Source organism: Argiope bruennichi, chromosome 1 (assembly GCF_947563725.1).
Source record: "Argiope bruennichi chromosome 1, qqArgBrue1.1, whole genome shotgun sequence".
NCBI classification, from domain to species: Eukaryota; Metazoa; Arthropoda; class Arachnida; order Araneae; family Araneidae; genus Argiope; species Argiope bruennichi.
The window spans coordinates 89380435-89398084 of NC_079151.1; the positions used below are offsets into that span (position 1 = coordinate 89380435).

General features: G+C 29.6%; 1 protein-coding gene across 1 annotated transcript in view; it reads left to right on the top strand.

The window, feature by feature from the left end:
• LOC129965666 (protein qui-1-like) overlaps positions 1 to 17650 on the top strand; it is a 149258-nt gene that overhangs the window by 69112 nt on the left and 62496 nt on the right. Inside the window, exons 9-11 of the mRNA XM_056079766.1 lie at positions 362 to 1220; positions 10839 to 11014; positions 15109 to 15205. Coding sequence (XP_055935741.1) covers positions 362 to 1220; positions 10839 to 11014; positions 15109 to 15205 — 1132 coding nt within the window. The remainder of the gene's footprint in view (positions 1 to 361; positions 1221 to 10838; positions 11015 to 15108; positions 15206 to 17650) is intronic.

Consider the following 17650-nt stretch of genomic DNA (forward strand, 5'->3'; position numbering starts at 1 on the left):
TAAATGACGGATACTTTTGATTTATTTTCATTACCATAGATGAGGCCGCGGTGGTAAGGTCTCGGCTTGTGAGCCGTAGGGTTTCAGGTTCGTGACCCGATTCTACCGAAGAATCGTCGTGTAAGGGGTCTGTTGCACGTTAAATCCGTCAGACCAAACGTCTTCCCGCTGGTGTGGTGCGGTGTGGATAGGGGGGTGCCAGCTCAGGTGTCGTCCTCGTCATCTGACCGCGATTCAAAATTACGAGGTCCGTCCCAAAATAGCCCTAGTGATACTTTACAGTGGGACGTTAATATAACTAAACTAAACATTACCATAGATATTGAATTTATATATTTTTTTTCTTTCAATTTCTAAATAGGTTTTTATGTATTGTCCCGAATGGCTTGGCAGTGATGTAGTACGAATCATTCGCCACGTCGGACGCAGCCCTTGTACATCTTTCACTCCGGAGCTCCTGCGAAACTTGTGCTTGCACATCAGCTTGCTATTCGGATTTGAAATTAGTCCCAGACACTACAGTTTCGAGCTAGGAAAGCTAAGCATCTGGTTTCTGGATCTTCTAAAACTGGTGGAGGCCAAAGACAATGACCTTGTCATCGTACTAGACAATCTGCACTCCCTGCGATGTGCACCTAATAACCAAGCTTCCATCCTTGGATGGTTGCCATGGAACCTTCCCGCCAACGTCCACATCGTGTGTTCGGTGTCTGAGGAAGAAGAAAAGATTCTAGGGTTACTCAAAACTAGGATTTCTACTAGCGAGAACTTTGTCTACATTCCGCCTTTGACCAGCCAGGCGGCAATCAGTATGATGCAGTCCAATCTGAAGGATAATAAACACGTTTTGACAACTGAACAGTGGCAACATGTGAAGCAACGTCTAGGCGGCAAAACAATGTGCCCTCTGTATGTGAAACTGTTGTCGCATCTTGCAAGGAGGTGGCCTTCCTTTAAGACTTTGACAGACAAGGATGTACCACTCACCATTGAAGAATTGGTAAATATGTTTCTAATTGATGTGGAAAACAAGTATGGAATAGAGACGATACGAAAAATAGCCACCTATCTAACATGTACAAGCTTTGGTCTTCGGGAAGCAGAGATAGTAGAACTTTTAGCGAATTCTGAATATGAGGGGCCACAAATGGATAATGAACTGGATAACAGAAAAGTCGAGTTTTCAGTAACTCATTGGTTAGATATCAAGAAAGAGTTGGGTAAGTTATTAGATAATCACATTTTACTTCATATTTCACATTTTAATGCATAAAAGGATGAATTTAACTCACTCTAGGACTTCCATAAAGTGTAGCTTAGCATAGATTTTTCTTTAAATTTAATATAAATCTAATATTATTTCTATTAATAGTATTTCTAAAAATATGTTAATATAAATATTATTTTTTTATTTCATGTTTTATTTAGTTCATTAACTTTTTTAGTTGTGAATGAAAAATAAAATCTTTTATGGTAACAAACATGGGCCTCTTGCTGTTATAAAAGATTTTGGTTCCCATTCACATTGAAATTTTCTAACTGTATGTGATGAAATTCATGATATGATGATGATATTTATCAACAATTAATGAATAAATGATAAAGATTTTGCATAACTTAATTTTGTATTTAACGAATTATCTTTGCTGATCACTTACAAACTTTTTGCATTTGACAACAAATGGATTTTAATCAAATAAGAAAATTTTGCCTGACAATTTATTTAATTATTCGAAGTACAATTAAAATTTGCATCCATGTTGTCGTTCTGGAATGTGATTATATTTAGCGAATGAATATTTAAAACTTAAAATGTGAATAAATACATGAATTAGCGAATCAATGCGTTAATTTATTTAATTATTCACAATACAATTGCGATCAGCGTTATGTTTGCCGTTCATGAATTTCTTTGCCTTTCAACTCTGTATGTGAATCAGTGTGAATCGGCGATTCAGTGTATTAATTTCTTTAATTATTTATAATACAACTACAATCTGCGTCTTTGCAATTCTGGAATTTCCTCGTCTTTCAACTTCTAAATGCGAATCTGAGAATCAGTTAATTTATTTACAATATAACTGAGATCTGCAACCTATTCGGTATTCTGAAATTTCCCCGCTTTTTATCTTTTCTATTCTTTGTTTTGTTATACATGCGCTACTTATTTTTATATTTTTATAATTTGCATAAAAAAATTTATAAGAATCTTAAAAACACATTTACTGATTCGGATGTTAAGTATTAAATATTCATTTTATAATTTTAAATATATTCATATTTTAAAGGGAATTATTAGATGCAGTAATCATATATATTAAAAGTTATTTTTAAATTATCATATACATAAAAATATCATCAGCATTTTGTAAAACAATCACCAAAATTATCATATACATATCACCAATGTAAAAATATTAAATATCATTCGTAAATGGAATATAAATTTATAAATAGGTTTAGAATCATTGCAACCCAACAGCAGATTTTGGCCTGGTCTTTAAGCAATGCATAAACATAGTGCTCTATACCGTTATTTTATCTATTTATCCTTCATATAACCGATAGCTTTAGAATCATTGTAACCCAACAACAGATTTTGGCCTGGTCTTTAAGCAATATATGAATAAAGTGCTCTATACCGTTATTTTCTCTATATATCCTTCATATAACCGATAGCTTTAGAATCATTGTAACCCAACAACAGATTTTGGCCTGGTCTTTAAGCAATACATGAATAAAGTGCTCTATACCGTTATTTTCTCTATATATCCTTCATATAACCGATAGCTTTAGAATCATTGTAACCCAACAACAGATTTCGGCCTGGTCATTAAGCAGTGCATAAATATAGTGCTCTATACCGTTATTTTATCTATATATCCTTCATATAACCGGTAGCTTTAGAATCATTGTAACCCAACAACAGATTTTGGCCTGGTCTTTAAGCAATACATGAATATAGTGCTCTATACCGTTATTTTCTCTACATATCCTTCATATAACCGATAGCTTTAGAATCATTGTAACCCAACAACAGATTTCGGCCTGGTCATTAAGCAGTGCATAAATATAGTGCTCTATACCGTTATTTTATCTATATATCCTTCATATAACCGGTAGCTTTAGAATCATTGTAACCCAACAACAGATTTTGGCCTGGTCTTTAAGCAATACATGAATATAGTGCTCTATACCGTTATTTTCTCTACATATCCTTCACAAAACCGATGTAGGTTAAAGAAAAATCATAAAAGCAAAAAGTTCATTTGCAAGTAAATAATATCCAAACTTTTCTTCACTTATTAACTTAAAAAAATTTTTGAGACCTCAATTTACAAGTTATTTCGTTGCCATCTTTGTTTGGTTCAAAAAGCTTACAATCACTACATATAACTGCCTACAAAGTAATACTTAAGTAATAAATGTCGTAAACTGTATTTATACCCTCTCGCACATTGAAGTTTCAATCTACTTAAAAAGTAGCATTCTAGAAGCTTCAATAAATATAATTCCTCAAATGACTTCTCTATATTAAATCAGTGTTAATATTTTATCAAGTTAATATATTATTTCTTTTATCTGGATATATATATATCTAAATTGATGATCTCAGCTGAACTATTAAATTAATTACGATGTCTTGTCACTTAGAGATGATTGTACCAGTGATGAGAAAGTGAATTTAAAATCTGCATATCATTAAGATCACATTTTTCTTTCGCTTACCATAATTTGCACTGTTCCTATGAGAATTTTGCCGAACAACGGAAAATATAATTAATATTTGCATAGAAATAGGACATTAAACAAATATTATGAAAACATTTTATACCTATTTTCTCTTGATTAAAATAATGTAAACCATAAAATTGAGTTGATTTTAATTTGTTTCATGCCTTAATATTTTAACCAAATTATGCATATTCTAACTAAATTATGTAATCATTTTGAAATACTAATTTAGCATATCCTTTTAAGGTAATAAAATGTATAAGGAAAGTTATGAGTAAAATTGTAACATTTTGCTTAGATAATATTTTTAACTTCTTGACACTCAGTCATGTGTTTCTATCAAATGTAATGTCAAATTATAAAAATTTTGAAACTAAAGTCCATAATTAATTGATACAACAAATTAATTACATCTTTAAGTATCTTGGATGCCTTACATATTCTTTAAAAGAATGAAATAACAATTGCTTCCAAAATGTCTAAGGATTGGGTATAAGAAAGTTAAACAAATTCGTAAATCGAATGGATAATTTGACTACCATTTCAAATATTTTAATTTAAATTAAAAAGTAATTTTGAACAAAAATATATTTAAACTAGGTTTCTTAAAGGTTGATTTTTTTTTTATTTATTTATTTTTCTTAAATCACAGATTTTTACAAAACCAGAAAAAAATAACTTCTCATAACAATTCAACAGCGAACTGTTTCTAAAACTCTCGTTTGGCTTTTAAAATTTCCTTTTAATGGCTTCAAAGAGATTTGGGCCATTTAAAATCGTTTCAGAGACGATATAAGTTTTAGAATATACTATATAATATTTGGAAAATAATGCGATATTTCTTGTTTAGAAATACTAATAAATAAAAACAATTTTGCCTGATAAAAAAAAACATTTACGTTTTCTGACTTAAATGGAAAACAATTTTTTAAAAGCTAGAGAAGGCTCCCCTCAAGTTCTACAATAACCATATCAAGCTAAAAGACTAATAAAAAAAAAGTTCAAAACATATGTGGGTCACAAAAAAAAGAACGTATTTCTTTCGAAAGTACCAGAAAAAGAATAATGATTTCTCCTTTAAAATAAATGCTTTCTCTTTGATACTTTGTATCACTTTTCTGCTACTTTTTTCTAGCTCATAAAAAATACTCTTTGAAGTGATTGACTGCAAAACTGGAGCAAGGTAGAATGCCAATAATTCAGAATCTTGCGCTGTCGTTCGTAAATGCTTTAAGGCTTTATTTTTAAAACTATATTTTTGCAACAGCATCTGTATTAAAACTTTCGAAGGTAAGGCTTAAGAACGAAATGCAGTTTCTTGGAAACACGCCATCCAAAATCTCATCTAAAGCCCTCACCTTGCTAATAAACACATCTTAAAGTTGTCATAAAATATGCTAAAATTATCATATATGTCGCCAAAACTTCGGATTGGTGGCAGCATCCTTTTATTAAATCGAACTCTTTCAAAAACTATTTTATTGACATATTTAAGCTATGAGTTAGATAGATTCTCGGTTGACATATACAGCAAACCATAGCCCATGAAAGATGAATAAAATGAAAAACATAGAATATATAGAATAATATTGTTATAGACAAGTTTTAACGTCATACTTATTATGTTTAAATTAACAAACAGTATTAGAGTGCAGATGCTGTATTTGGACAATATATTTTTTTATTTCAAAGGTATTGATAAAGTCGTGATACAGCGTGTTGTAAACTAATTTTTAAGTCAAATTCCTTATATTAATCATTTGCAAAAAGCTATTACATAATTTCCATTTTATATATTTTTGGATGCTATATTTGGAAGAGTTGATTTTTATTTGAAATTCGTGACATTATTCATTCATGTGGCTGTTAGATAATTCGCGTTTTTATATAATTTTAGAATGAATATTTGACTGTTGAAGTAATGACCAAAGGGCATACCATTATTTTCTTCTCCTCTACTTAATATTTTTCTTTAAGAAATTACTTTTTCTATTCAACGCCCTCCTCGAGCCAGCCTATCTGACTAGGTGTAAGGCCGGATCGACAGAATGGAGAAACAAAATTCTTTTATACATACTAAAACCATAAATTGAGTGTCTATTGTTTACAAAGATCGCAGATTGCATAAAAACATTATAACAATATAAATAATATATTTTTATAGGGATTCGCCCTAGAAGCCAATAGTTACAAGTTACAATCTATTGCAATAATACAAACTATTATAATTACACTAATTATTACAATAAACACAAACTATACTACCTATACAACTATACAAACTATGCAAGACTATAATGACTATACACTTATACAAATTATGCAATAATATGCTAGCTATGCAACTGTACAATACTATACACCTACACAATACCTATACAACTATACAAATTATGCAGTACCAAATATCTATAGAAACTATTTATAATATATACCAATTTCATTAGATTGTCTTCCGAACAGTTTAGAATTTATTAAAATGCTGTTGTGGATTACATAATGCATCTCTTTTTACACTTATGAAATAAAAAAAATTGTAATATATTCGAAAACAAGGGCAGTAATCACGAAACGAAAATACCTGCAATTTATAAATTCAAAACAGCCTCCACTCAATTAAAAAATTTGCCTCATATTAGCCATCAAATACATCCACATCATTTCCTATGAAGATCACTTGTTAAAATAGGTTTACTAAAAGAATTAGCATTACTTTTAATTCAAAACACTTAAATATAAGTAAGTTTAGGCATAAATTAAAAGCAACGTGAACCGGCAAGGGAGCGAAGACACCACTAATTATCGCATTATAATGCACTATTTAACGGCAGAGGACATAAATTATGTCTGATGAAAATATTTTATTGCTTTTAACAAGTGATAAAAATTTTAATTTAAAACTATGAGGCGTAAAAACTATAATTTTTAAGTGAATGGGAAGATGGAGATGTTAAGCTGGAACATAAATAATGCCTAAGTTATCAATAGCATAGCGACTTAAATAGAGAATCATCAATTGAAGGAAGCAAAATGACAAAGCAGTGAAAAATAAAAACCGTTCTAACAACCAACTAGAATAAAATAAAATCCAGTAAATAAATAACTGTACATTGACAAGTAAAACTGTTCTTTTAAAATTAATTAGTTAGAAAAATCAATAGAAAAGTTAATTCATTAGGAACTGTCCTAGTTAATTAATTGGGAATAATAAGGAATTAAGACATGAGCACAGTCAGTTGAACTTGTCTGCACAAAATTTTGAAAAAGTTTTCTTTTCTACTTTTAACAGATACACCCTGTTTGGTTGCAGATTTTTAAACCAAATGTGTCTAAGCTTATTTCCTGGTTCTCAATCGTAAAACATTTTCTAATTTTAACAGATGCACCCAGTTTTGTTGCAAATTTTTAAACCAAATGGGTCTATGATTATTTCCTGGTTCTCTATTTTAAAACATTTTCTTACATATACACCCTGTTTTGTTGCAAATTTTTAAGCAAATGGGGCTATGGTTACTTTTTGGTTCTCTGTCTTAAAAAATTTCCAATTTTAGCAGATTCACTCTGTCACTCTGTTTTGTTGCAAATTTTTAAACTAAATGGGTTTTCTTGATTCTCTATCTTAAAAAATTTCCAGTTTTAACAGATACGTTCAGTTTTGTTTCAAATTTTAACCTAATAGGTTTATAGTTACTTCCTGGTCCTCTAAATGACAGTCCTGTCATTTAGAGGACATCCTGTGACAGACAGTCTTCCTGGTCCTCTAAAGACAAAATATTCAACATCACCAACCAAGCCCCAAAAGCACAATGCATAATTTTGTTTTTTGAATCTATTTAGATAATAGAAAAATGGTTCATGCCAGAATAAAAAGAAAATAAAAAATTTATTATACATCAAAGAATCTTTTCCCTACACAAGAAACGAAACTCTTCGACCTCTTCCCGGATTCTGAATTACTTTTACACCAATGTTTTTGCCAGTCTTATAAATATTTTATAGTTTGCACAGTATTGAGGAACAGGAATGCCTATTTTAGCCTCATCAGTAGTTACTAGTTTGAAATGACATCAACTTCCTAATGTATTTTTCCATTTCCTCTTAAGATTGTCAACCAAAAAATCTATATCTCCTTAGCCCTAAGTCGTTACGTCACTGTTTTTAATTGGTAATGCTTAGGTAAAATTCCTAATGTAATAGATATGGAATGTAATTCATTCAATCATAATCCATTCATATATTCAATGTAATTCATTAAAAGTAATAATAACGCAAAGAAATCATTATCGAAATTGCTTTGTAATAATCTTCCTGGATTCTGAATCATTTTTAAACCAATATTTATTCCAGTTTTATAATTATTTTGCAGTTTGCACAGTATTAAGGACACAGGAATGTCCATTTTATTCTCATATGCAGTTACTACTTTGGAGTGACGTCAACTCACAAATGTATTTTTTCCACGGCACCCCTTTAGATTAGCAATCAAAGAATCTATATCCCCTTATCCCCAAGTCGCTACATCACATTACGTAATTGGTAATATTTAGGTGTAATTTCTTATCTAAATTCATTCAGATATTCAATGCAATTATTTAAAAGTAATAATAAAAAACAGAGATATAGGTTTATATAGATATATAACAATACAAAGAAATCCTTCTCAAAATAGTTTAGGTGAATTAAAACTTATTCAAAAAACTTCTACTTGGAGTCACAAAAATATTTGAAATATAAGAAATGTAGATCCAATTTTTTTTGAATTGGTGCAACAAGTTTCTAAAAATTTATATTTAATGAGAATCAATTCCATTAAGAATATCCAAGTAAGTTAACGAAAATGTGAATCTCAAAACTGCTTAGTTTTATAGTAATGAGTCAGAAAATCGCATTTCTTTTTAATTTTCTTTCTTCCTGTTCTTTTTATTAAAGTCTCCAAACCGGAATGGGTTTTGTTTCTGAAGTAAAAAGAAAGAAGGGAAAAAAAAACAATCTTATAAAGCCTAACAAAGAGGGCAGTCGTTAAGTCGTTTTACCTTAATTTCAACTTGGAAGAAAAAGAAGGTGGCTTTAAAAGTTTTTTTCTCCTTCAAGAGTTAGGAAAAAAACTAAATTTAATTATTCTGAAAATACTCTGCTCAGATTTCTCCAAGGCATATCGTCCGTTGTTAATTGTAGCATGAAGTAATGTAATTAATACCGTGTTTTTAATTTGTGGTTTCCAGTTTAACAAAAGAAATTTTAAAAAAAGATGGAACTGTTTATTACTAATTACACTGTCAGCAACGTCAGGGATTTGTCCTGCATGTGTTGAGTTTGCTTTTCTTGTTTTTCCAGCTGCATAAATATTGAAATATTTAAACAATATCTTTTTTTCCCTACTTCACATTTCCTATTATACGAACAATTAATTTTTTAGCATTATTGATTATTAATGATATTTTTAATGTCTTTAAAATTTATTGGAATCTTTAATAAAAGGATATTTTTTGTGAAGCATGTGATGCAGATAAAATCTTTTAATTATTTTTGCATAAAAAAAACTATTTGATTATTTTCTACACTGCAAGAGAACACTTACGTTTTTTCTCTCTATATATATTTTCTTGGTAAATTAATAAAACTGCTCTTGTGAAACAATTTTAAGCAAATTTTTTTATCTTTTCATCTTAATTTGTGTTTAAAAGAAACAATCAAATCATACTTTTTATTAATCATCATAATATTGAACCTATGTTCGAATGATTTAACAATACCAGAACTTTTGAAAACCATAATTAAAATTCTTTTCAAAAAATATCATTATGATTCATTTTTTCTTTTTTTAAAAGCGACTGTTTTCTTTTTTTTTTTTATTGAGAGTAATTCATAAAATTTATTATATATTCGCTATGGCAGTAATGAGCTTTATACTTTATAAAAGTAATTAAAATAAAAGATGTCCCAAAATTAACTCAAGATTTGAATTTGCCCCCATTCGTGCAGTAAAATGTTGGCAACCCTATTAAGAAATTGACAGTTGATAGTATAAGATTAGTAAAAAGGGAACGTTACACGATAGAACAACGTTTTTTTTTTTTTTTTTTTTTTTTTTTTTTAACACATATTTCAAAAATAATGAAAGTCTGGTGGTCCCAGTTCGAAATTGATCACACTCGTTATACTCATAAACACCTTTTATTCGGCGATCGAGCTCCTTTCTGCTCTAGATGCCAAGCGATTTTAACCGTTCTTCATCTTTTAATAGTGTCCTAATTTTGATCATCATCGTTTACGTTTTTTCTCTGCTTCAACAGTGGACATGCAAATGCTCGTAGGGGAACGTCCCCACAAAAACCTTTTAAAATTTTTTTTAAAAAATTGGTTTTTATAATTTTATTTCACATTTCAATTAGTGGCCAATTTTTACAATGGAGATATGGCCTTGCAATTTTTTAATCAGTTTTTAATTCTATAGAATCTTACACAAAAACGCCTTATATATTTTAACCATACGACTGGTGCAGTATAGTCAAATATGGCTCTTGCGCCACTAAATCCCACTATCCATCCATCCATCGATCCCAGTCCGAAAATTTGAGATTTATCCCCCTAGATCGTGTGATTTAACACCATTGGGTTTATTTTTCTGGGGTTATTTGATGTCAACGGGCTATGCCTACAAGAACGCGTGCGTTGAAGGAAGAAATTCAACCCTGCATCAACGAATTTCAGCCACATTTATGTAAAATGAATCATGGAAAATTTCGACAAAAGGGTATTGTGTGCCAGCAACGCCGTGGAAGCCATTTTCTCCATGTGTTATTCCATACATAAGCCTATCCTGTGTACTTTACGATTCAATAAACATATAACAATCTAAGGAAAAAAACTATATTTTTTATTGAATTCCAATATTGCATTTTATCGTGTAACGCTCCTTTTTTACTAAAGCTAAACTATGAGTTGTCAAATGATTTTTTTAATAAGATTGCCAACATTTTAGTGCACAAATAGTGGAAAATTTAAACTTGCGTTAATTTTGAGACACCCTTTATAAGAAAATGATAACTTTCTTGATGGTGAAGTCGTACCGTTTTTTATTTTTATATTTTCTTTAATTCTAGGAGTGTTGATGAAAATGTACTACGTAGACAAGCGGCCTTATCTGTACTGGAGCCACAAGAGTATCACGAATGCCATACGGGCCAGATACCTACCGAACAGCAGTGACTCGCAACTGTGCCACACAGATCTGGCCAATGCCTTCCACTTAGGTTTCCTCATGGAAAAAGAACAAAAGGTTAGCAATTCTTGGAATTTTTCCCACAAATATATAAGTTTTATTCAATATACTAGAGAACGAAATGAAAGAATAATCCGCTTATGAGTACAAATTTTCTGATATCAAACTTATCCCTTTTCACAAAACTATAGTTGATTAATTACAGAATATAAACAGCATAAGATTTATACTCTTTTTTTAAATTGTTTTTAATGAATAGATAGTTTTACATGCCTTTATGCGAATAAACTTTTTCTGGAAAGCATCTTTTTTTCTTATTCAAAATGGAGTGGGGGGCATATAAATAGACATAATCCAAATCCATGTAAACTGTTCTTTTCTAAATTGTATCTTTAACCAATCATTAATTTTAAATAGATACGTAAACAAGAGTTTCTCTTAAAATGATTTCTTTTTCCTTTTCAAAGTACAATGATTATTTGGTTAATTCTATCTTAATACTGAAAGGCCCTGAACGTCCGTTCAACGAAATTACAGAAGACGTTCGAGATGCATGGATATCATTGCGGAATTTCCTACCTTTTCTGTTAAGTGTGGCGATTTCATTACTGGAAGAATTTTCGTCGTCTCCAAATAAAATTCATATACTTTTAATTTCGGAATAAATTTGTTTCAGGTAAATTAAATCAATTTCGGAATTCATACTATGCTATTCAATTTGTCTCATACAATATAAATCACCCTACATTTGCGTTCACGTTTTGAAGGAATTAATTTAATCTACCATACATGTTTCAACATAATTTTAATTTGAAAAAGTAAATGTTTATTATAAGTATTGGTAGAAATAAAACGGAACAGTATTCTTAGTAAAAAAATTTTATTCACTGATTACTGATTTATTTACTGAAAAAATTTTATTCACTGATTTATTTAATTTACCATTTATCCTTCGGCCAATTTTAATTCAATAAATACATCTCTTAATGCAAGTATTATATCAATAGAAATGAAACGGTGCATCTATTATGTATTAGTCGATCAATTTTAATTTGATGGAGGAGCAATTCTCGATATAATGTCTCTACACAGATGAAGCGGTACACTTCACTGTACCAATTTTTTTATCGATAACCTGCAGTATTTACCTTCGGTCCTTTAAACGAATTAAAATTTAATCTGCCATGCATTATTCGATCAATTTCAATTTGGTAATGGCAATTCTTGATGTGAATATAATTTCTACAGAGAAGATTTGATTTTTTTTTGTCATACATTGTTATTTTAACGCCGTTATATGTGAAATGGCGCGCTTAAATGCTTTTAGAGCACAACGGCATCCATCTATTCATCCTGACACATGCCGATGCTTTCTGCAGCTGAAGATACATTAATCAAAGTTCCGAAGACAAGATAGGATCGATTTTTTTCGACACTATCAATCACAATTACTTTAAAAAGAAGAAGATATGTAATGTTTTCCTCTCGGATGATTCTCCAGCTATTAATCACTCAATATGATAGAAAAAGTTTCGTTTGGGCGCAGGAAAGTTCCCACGAGTTTCTCGGTGGAATGCTCTGAAACGTTTTGCTGTTCCGTGAGGATCCATCAAAGCAACATAGCCCCAAAACCTGAGTTTTCAGTCGTTTACAGCTAACTGGATCAATGATATTTTAATGCAAATTTCCTTTCTTGGAGGCAATTACTTTTTTTTAGAATGCACTTTTTGGGGAGGATCAAAGTACCATTTTTCATGCAGGATGGGAAACCTATAAAGAATTGTGTTCTGCAGATTCATTTTTAAGCTGAAAATAAAATAGGAACTACTGTATTTCTCAAAGATCATCTAGATAAAATAGTTTACATTTTTTTTTTTGATACAACGATCAGAATTGTTATTTATTTCAAAATCAATTAAGGTACGTTTTTTATAATTAAATCGATTATTTATTTGATTGATTGAATGCCTTGCTTTCAATATACCAAAGAGCTATCAGATTTAAAGATTTTCAAACCTGATCAAACTGACATACATGGCACTTCGGACAGCATTTATTATATTATATTGCATCCACTTGATAAAGTTTGGCATTCGATCATATTAACAATCTGTTTTTTTATTCAAAGTCTATAGTTGCTTGGACGAAGAATATTTTTTAATACTCAAAATTCTCATACTTCTTATACTACTTTCTTAATAATTCCCTTTTTTTGTAGTATACCCACATAGAACTTATATCGAAGCATAAATTTATATTATTTGTTATAAAAATACTGGCATTAAGGGAGTTACCTTAAAGGCCATCCAACCACGATTCAGCCTCGCTCTCAGAAGTAGCAACATCATTCGACTCCATACCATTTTTATGACTTTACTTTTATTTCGAATCCATATCATTTTTATTTCAAGAGAAGCGAGAACTCGCTTATTTACCTGAAAGCTTCTTTTCCTCATACTCATAATGTCCGTTGGTGGTATTATAATGTATCTGAGTAGTAATTTGTGTTTTTTGTATAAGAAAATAAATCCCTACAATTTTCAGATAACAGCTAAATTTCTCAAATGAAATACTGCGTTTTGGAATCTTTAATTCCAAGTTTCCAATCTTTAAAATTCCCAATTCTTCAACGGAGCATATTTATTAAGTGAATGTATAAAATTTTATAGACGAAACGCTAACGTTTTTGATTTTTATTATTGAAAATATTGCCTTTGATCTATTATCCATCTGATTTTCTGTTATTTTATATCCATCTGTTCTGTTTCTTCAGTTATTTTCTTTCCCTACTTAAATCTGGTTTGAATAGAGCGTAAAGGCGATTCAGCATTCCGCTTACAAACATGTTCTGAGTCATTCTTTCGTTTAATGCAAAAAATAAAAGTTTAAAGAATATCTTCAAAGAAATTACTTCAGTTTTTGAGAATATCATGAATCTTAAAAATGCAGCGAAGTGATTTCATGAATTCCCTAGGGATGGATCAGTGCTCATTTTGATTGCAACATCTTTGTCCTCTGATAAAATTCTTCAAAGAACGCAGAAGCATCTTATAGATGATATTACAAGAAAATTTTTCTAAAAGGGAAACTACTGCTTTATAAAAGTCAAATCATCCCTTTTTTTTTTAAAGAAATATTAATATCACTTACGTATTTTCTTACTTTAATTCTTTTAAATGAAATACATCATTTTATTTTTTAATATATAGATTCGCGTAAATGAATAGATGAGACAAATGAATTGAATTCGAAAATAGACGTTAAAATACATTAAAAACAAAGGAATTTCTCCCATTTCACAATATTTCAAACCTCAGCACGTAATGAATTTATTTAAGAGGTAAAATCCAGCGATTAAAATATATTGTGTATATGTTAAATAAAGTCAAAAAGAAAGTAAAAAGGTATTCTAAATTAATAGCAAAGAAATAAGCATATTATTTTCTTGTTCACTTCAGTTAGCAAAGCAAAAATTAAAAGATTTAAAGTTTTGATGAAAACTGGAAATGTTTTCAATATCATAATAAGAATATCCTTGCTATCATTTGCTAAAATATTTAAAAAAATGAAAATATACAAAACAATACAATACAATGAATCTGATGACAATGAAAAAAAGTTTTTTTTTAATTTCTAAATTAAATTAAAAATTGTTTTCAGCAGTTCACTCACAACATTGAGCAGAAAAGACACAAATTTCATATTACTTTTAATTAAAATTGCAATTAAATTTCAAAATTTTAATTAAAAGTTCAATTAAAATTAAAATTAATTAAAATTTCAATTAAAATTCCATTAAAATTAAAATTAATTAAAATTCCATTAATTAAAATTAAAATTAATTAAAATTTCAATTAAAATTCCATTAATTAAAATTAAAATTAATTAAAATTTAATTAATGAAAATGAAAATTAAAATTTTAATTAATTAAAATTTGAAAATTTTACCCTCAAATGTTCATTTCCTAGCTCCAAAATAGATCTATTCCAATTTGATAGACTTATGATTAACTGTTATGTACAGCATAGCCACCTAAGCTTTTATTTTATTAGAGATTCTATTATGAAGGCAGCCCAACATTTTAAAGAACTTTTATTTTATTGTATTTTATAAAAGAATAAATCCTTCAAGCGCTATACTTCTTTTCTAGGGTTCTCCGTTAGACGAGTCCAAGTCCAAAAGGAAGGAGGATTGGTCAGATATGCTGAGGGAGATCGACGAGCTCTGGTACCATCTCATGCTCAGTGGTCAGTCGAATGATTCAGTGGTTTGTTGTCATGTCATTTCCTTACTCCTCATCACCTCCCACACAACCTGTTACTTCGTATCACGTGCACATGATAGTTTCTTGTTGGTTTCTTGCAGATCCCCAGCACAGCTGTGTTTTAATTGCCAAAAGTTCACTCGCATGAATCACATTTTTTTAGATTCACTGCATGTATTTGAATGAAATCGCAACTATGTTTATAGTAAAATTCTTCAAATAAAAATCTTTTAAAAATATACGTAGAAGTCTGGAGCAACAATGTAAACTAAGGAATATAGAAATATGAATTCATTGTAGGTAGAATGGGATTGAATCTGTGTTTATTTTTCTGTCAAGAAATTAGAATATACAATTGATGTTTTTAATATTATCGAATCTATACATTGCAAAAACAATAAAGGTCCCCTCACACATGATTAATTTTTAAGCTCAGTTTAATGACATAGAGCAACAATAGCCAGTGTTTCTGTCACACATGTTCTATCATAGCAAAAAATAAGGATGAGCTTACATACAGCAATGGCAAAAATTCTGGAAACCTTTTGGAAAAAGTGCATTTTGAAAATTTAGAGACATGTGTAACAGTTTTTGTAATAATAGCATAAAGTTATATATCTTTTTAAAGATAACCAAAACTGTAAATTATGTTTGATTATCACTATTTTTTAAGTTACACCGAAATAACCAAAAACAGCCCACTTTGATTTCTTTAATAAGACATAGCTTTTCTTTATCATAAAATAGCCTAAAGAGTTGATTAATTACCCCACAACCATTTAAGAATTTTTGTACTGCATGAATAAGGCTTAACTTATAATAAAATTAAGAAAAAAAATTGATAAAAATCTAACTAAATGTTCCATTTCTAAAGTTATGAAATTGTATAAGTATTTCAGTCCTTAGAAAACCAAAATGGTAGAAGCAGGAAAAGATGCACAACAACAAGAGATGATAGAATATTTAAAAGACTGTTTCTACGTGATAAAAGTAATCCTCTTACTATATAATTTAGTAAGAGAAATAAAGCAATGCAATGCGAAGCTGAGTACGAGGATTATTCGATGCAGATTGCAGAAATCTTGACAAACATACCAAGTCTACAAAAAAAGCAATTCTTTAAGTACGAAGCAAATTTTGAAAATGCTAAACTGAAGAAAAAAAAACTTATGTTAACTGGCCAACAGAAAAATAAGACAGTGTGATTTGGAGTGATGGGACAATAATCTCACTATTTGGTAGCGGTGCTATAAAATATTTAAAGAAAAGAATAGGAAATGATTTTCATTCTATTGCATTGCGCCTGCTGTTAAATATCTAGTTATTGTTGTGATCTGTGATTTTATAATAATAAAAGACGTGGACTCGTTTGATAATTAATGGGAATATAATTGCCCAAAAAGGCATTAATGAAATAATCTTTCCTAAATTGCTATCATCCTCATATGATATTTTAATATGTGAAAGACAAGATACTGAACACTTAGTGGAAGACAAGATGCTGAACACTTAGTGGAGGACAAGATAATAACATTTGTAGCCGTTACTTTGACCATCATCTATTCCCATGCAATATATCGCGTCTGCAGTTGTAGAATCGTGATGATTCACTTGCTTTAAATTACAAATTAATCTATCTATTATCTCCGATTTCTTGACAAAAATATACAGTTTCATTACCGTCTTTCCTGTGCAATACGATGCCATCGTTATTTTGGTTTGTTTAAGAGTTTTTAATTTACATAGTCTTTCCGGACTTCTGAGTCAGTCTGTATTTCAAATATTTATTTTATAAGATATGCTCTTAGGTGTTAAATAAATTAAATAGTTCAATCTTCCAATTTGAATATTTCAGATTGCTATTCTGATTCATCTAAATTTTCTTTCAATTCTATTTCAGACTAAATGTAAAATTATCGGTAAGATATGGCAAGATCTTTTGCTTAGAAATGTCATAAAAAGACGACAAACTACGAAAAGTAACATAATTCTACTGTTTTAAAAAAAACATAAGTACATATGACAAGTATATATGTGTAACGGTGAATTAAATTAAATTTTGCATCTAAATAATATGTTGTGATATATTACAATTAAAAAGACATTTCCTTCGGTGAAGACGTAATTTCCTCTTATTATTTTTTTATCCAATAATGGATATTCTTTACTAAATTATAATTCTAGTTATTTTCGCAATGAGTTTTCATCAATTTATGTAATCTCTTGAATTCATTGTAGGAGATTATAAGCCTTGCAAAATTCCTTACGTTATCGTTGATAAAATAAAAAATACTAAACATTAGAATTAACCATTACGATACCAAACAGTTTTGACCAAAATCAAAATTCTTCGAAGTTTCTAGAACTGAAAGAAGTAGAGTTCTGCAAACTACTTCTTTAGTAAGAAAAAATAAAAAATTAAACAACG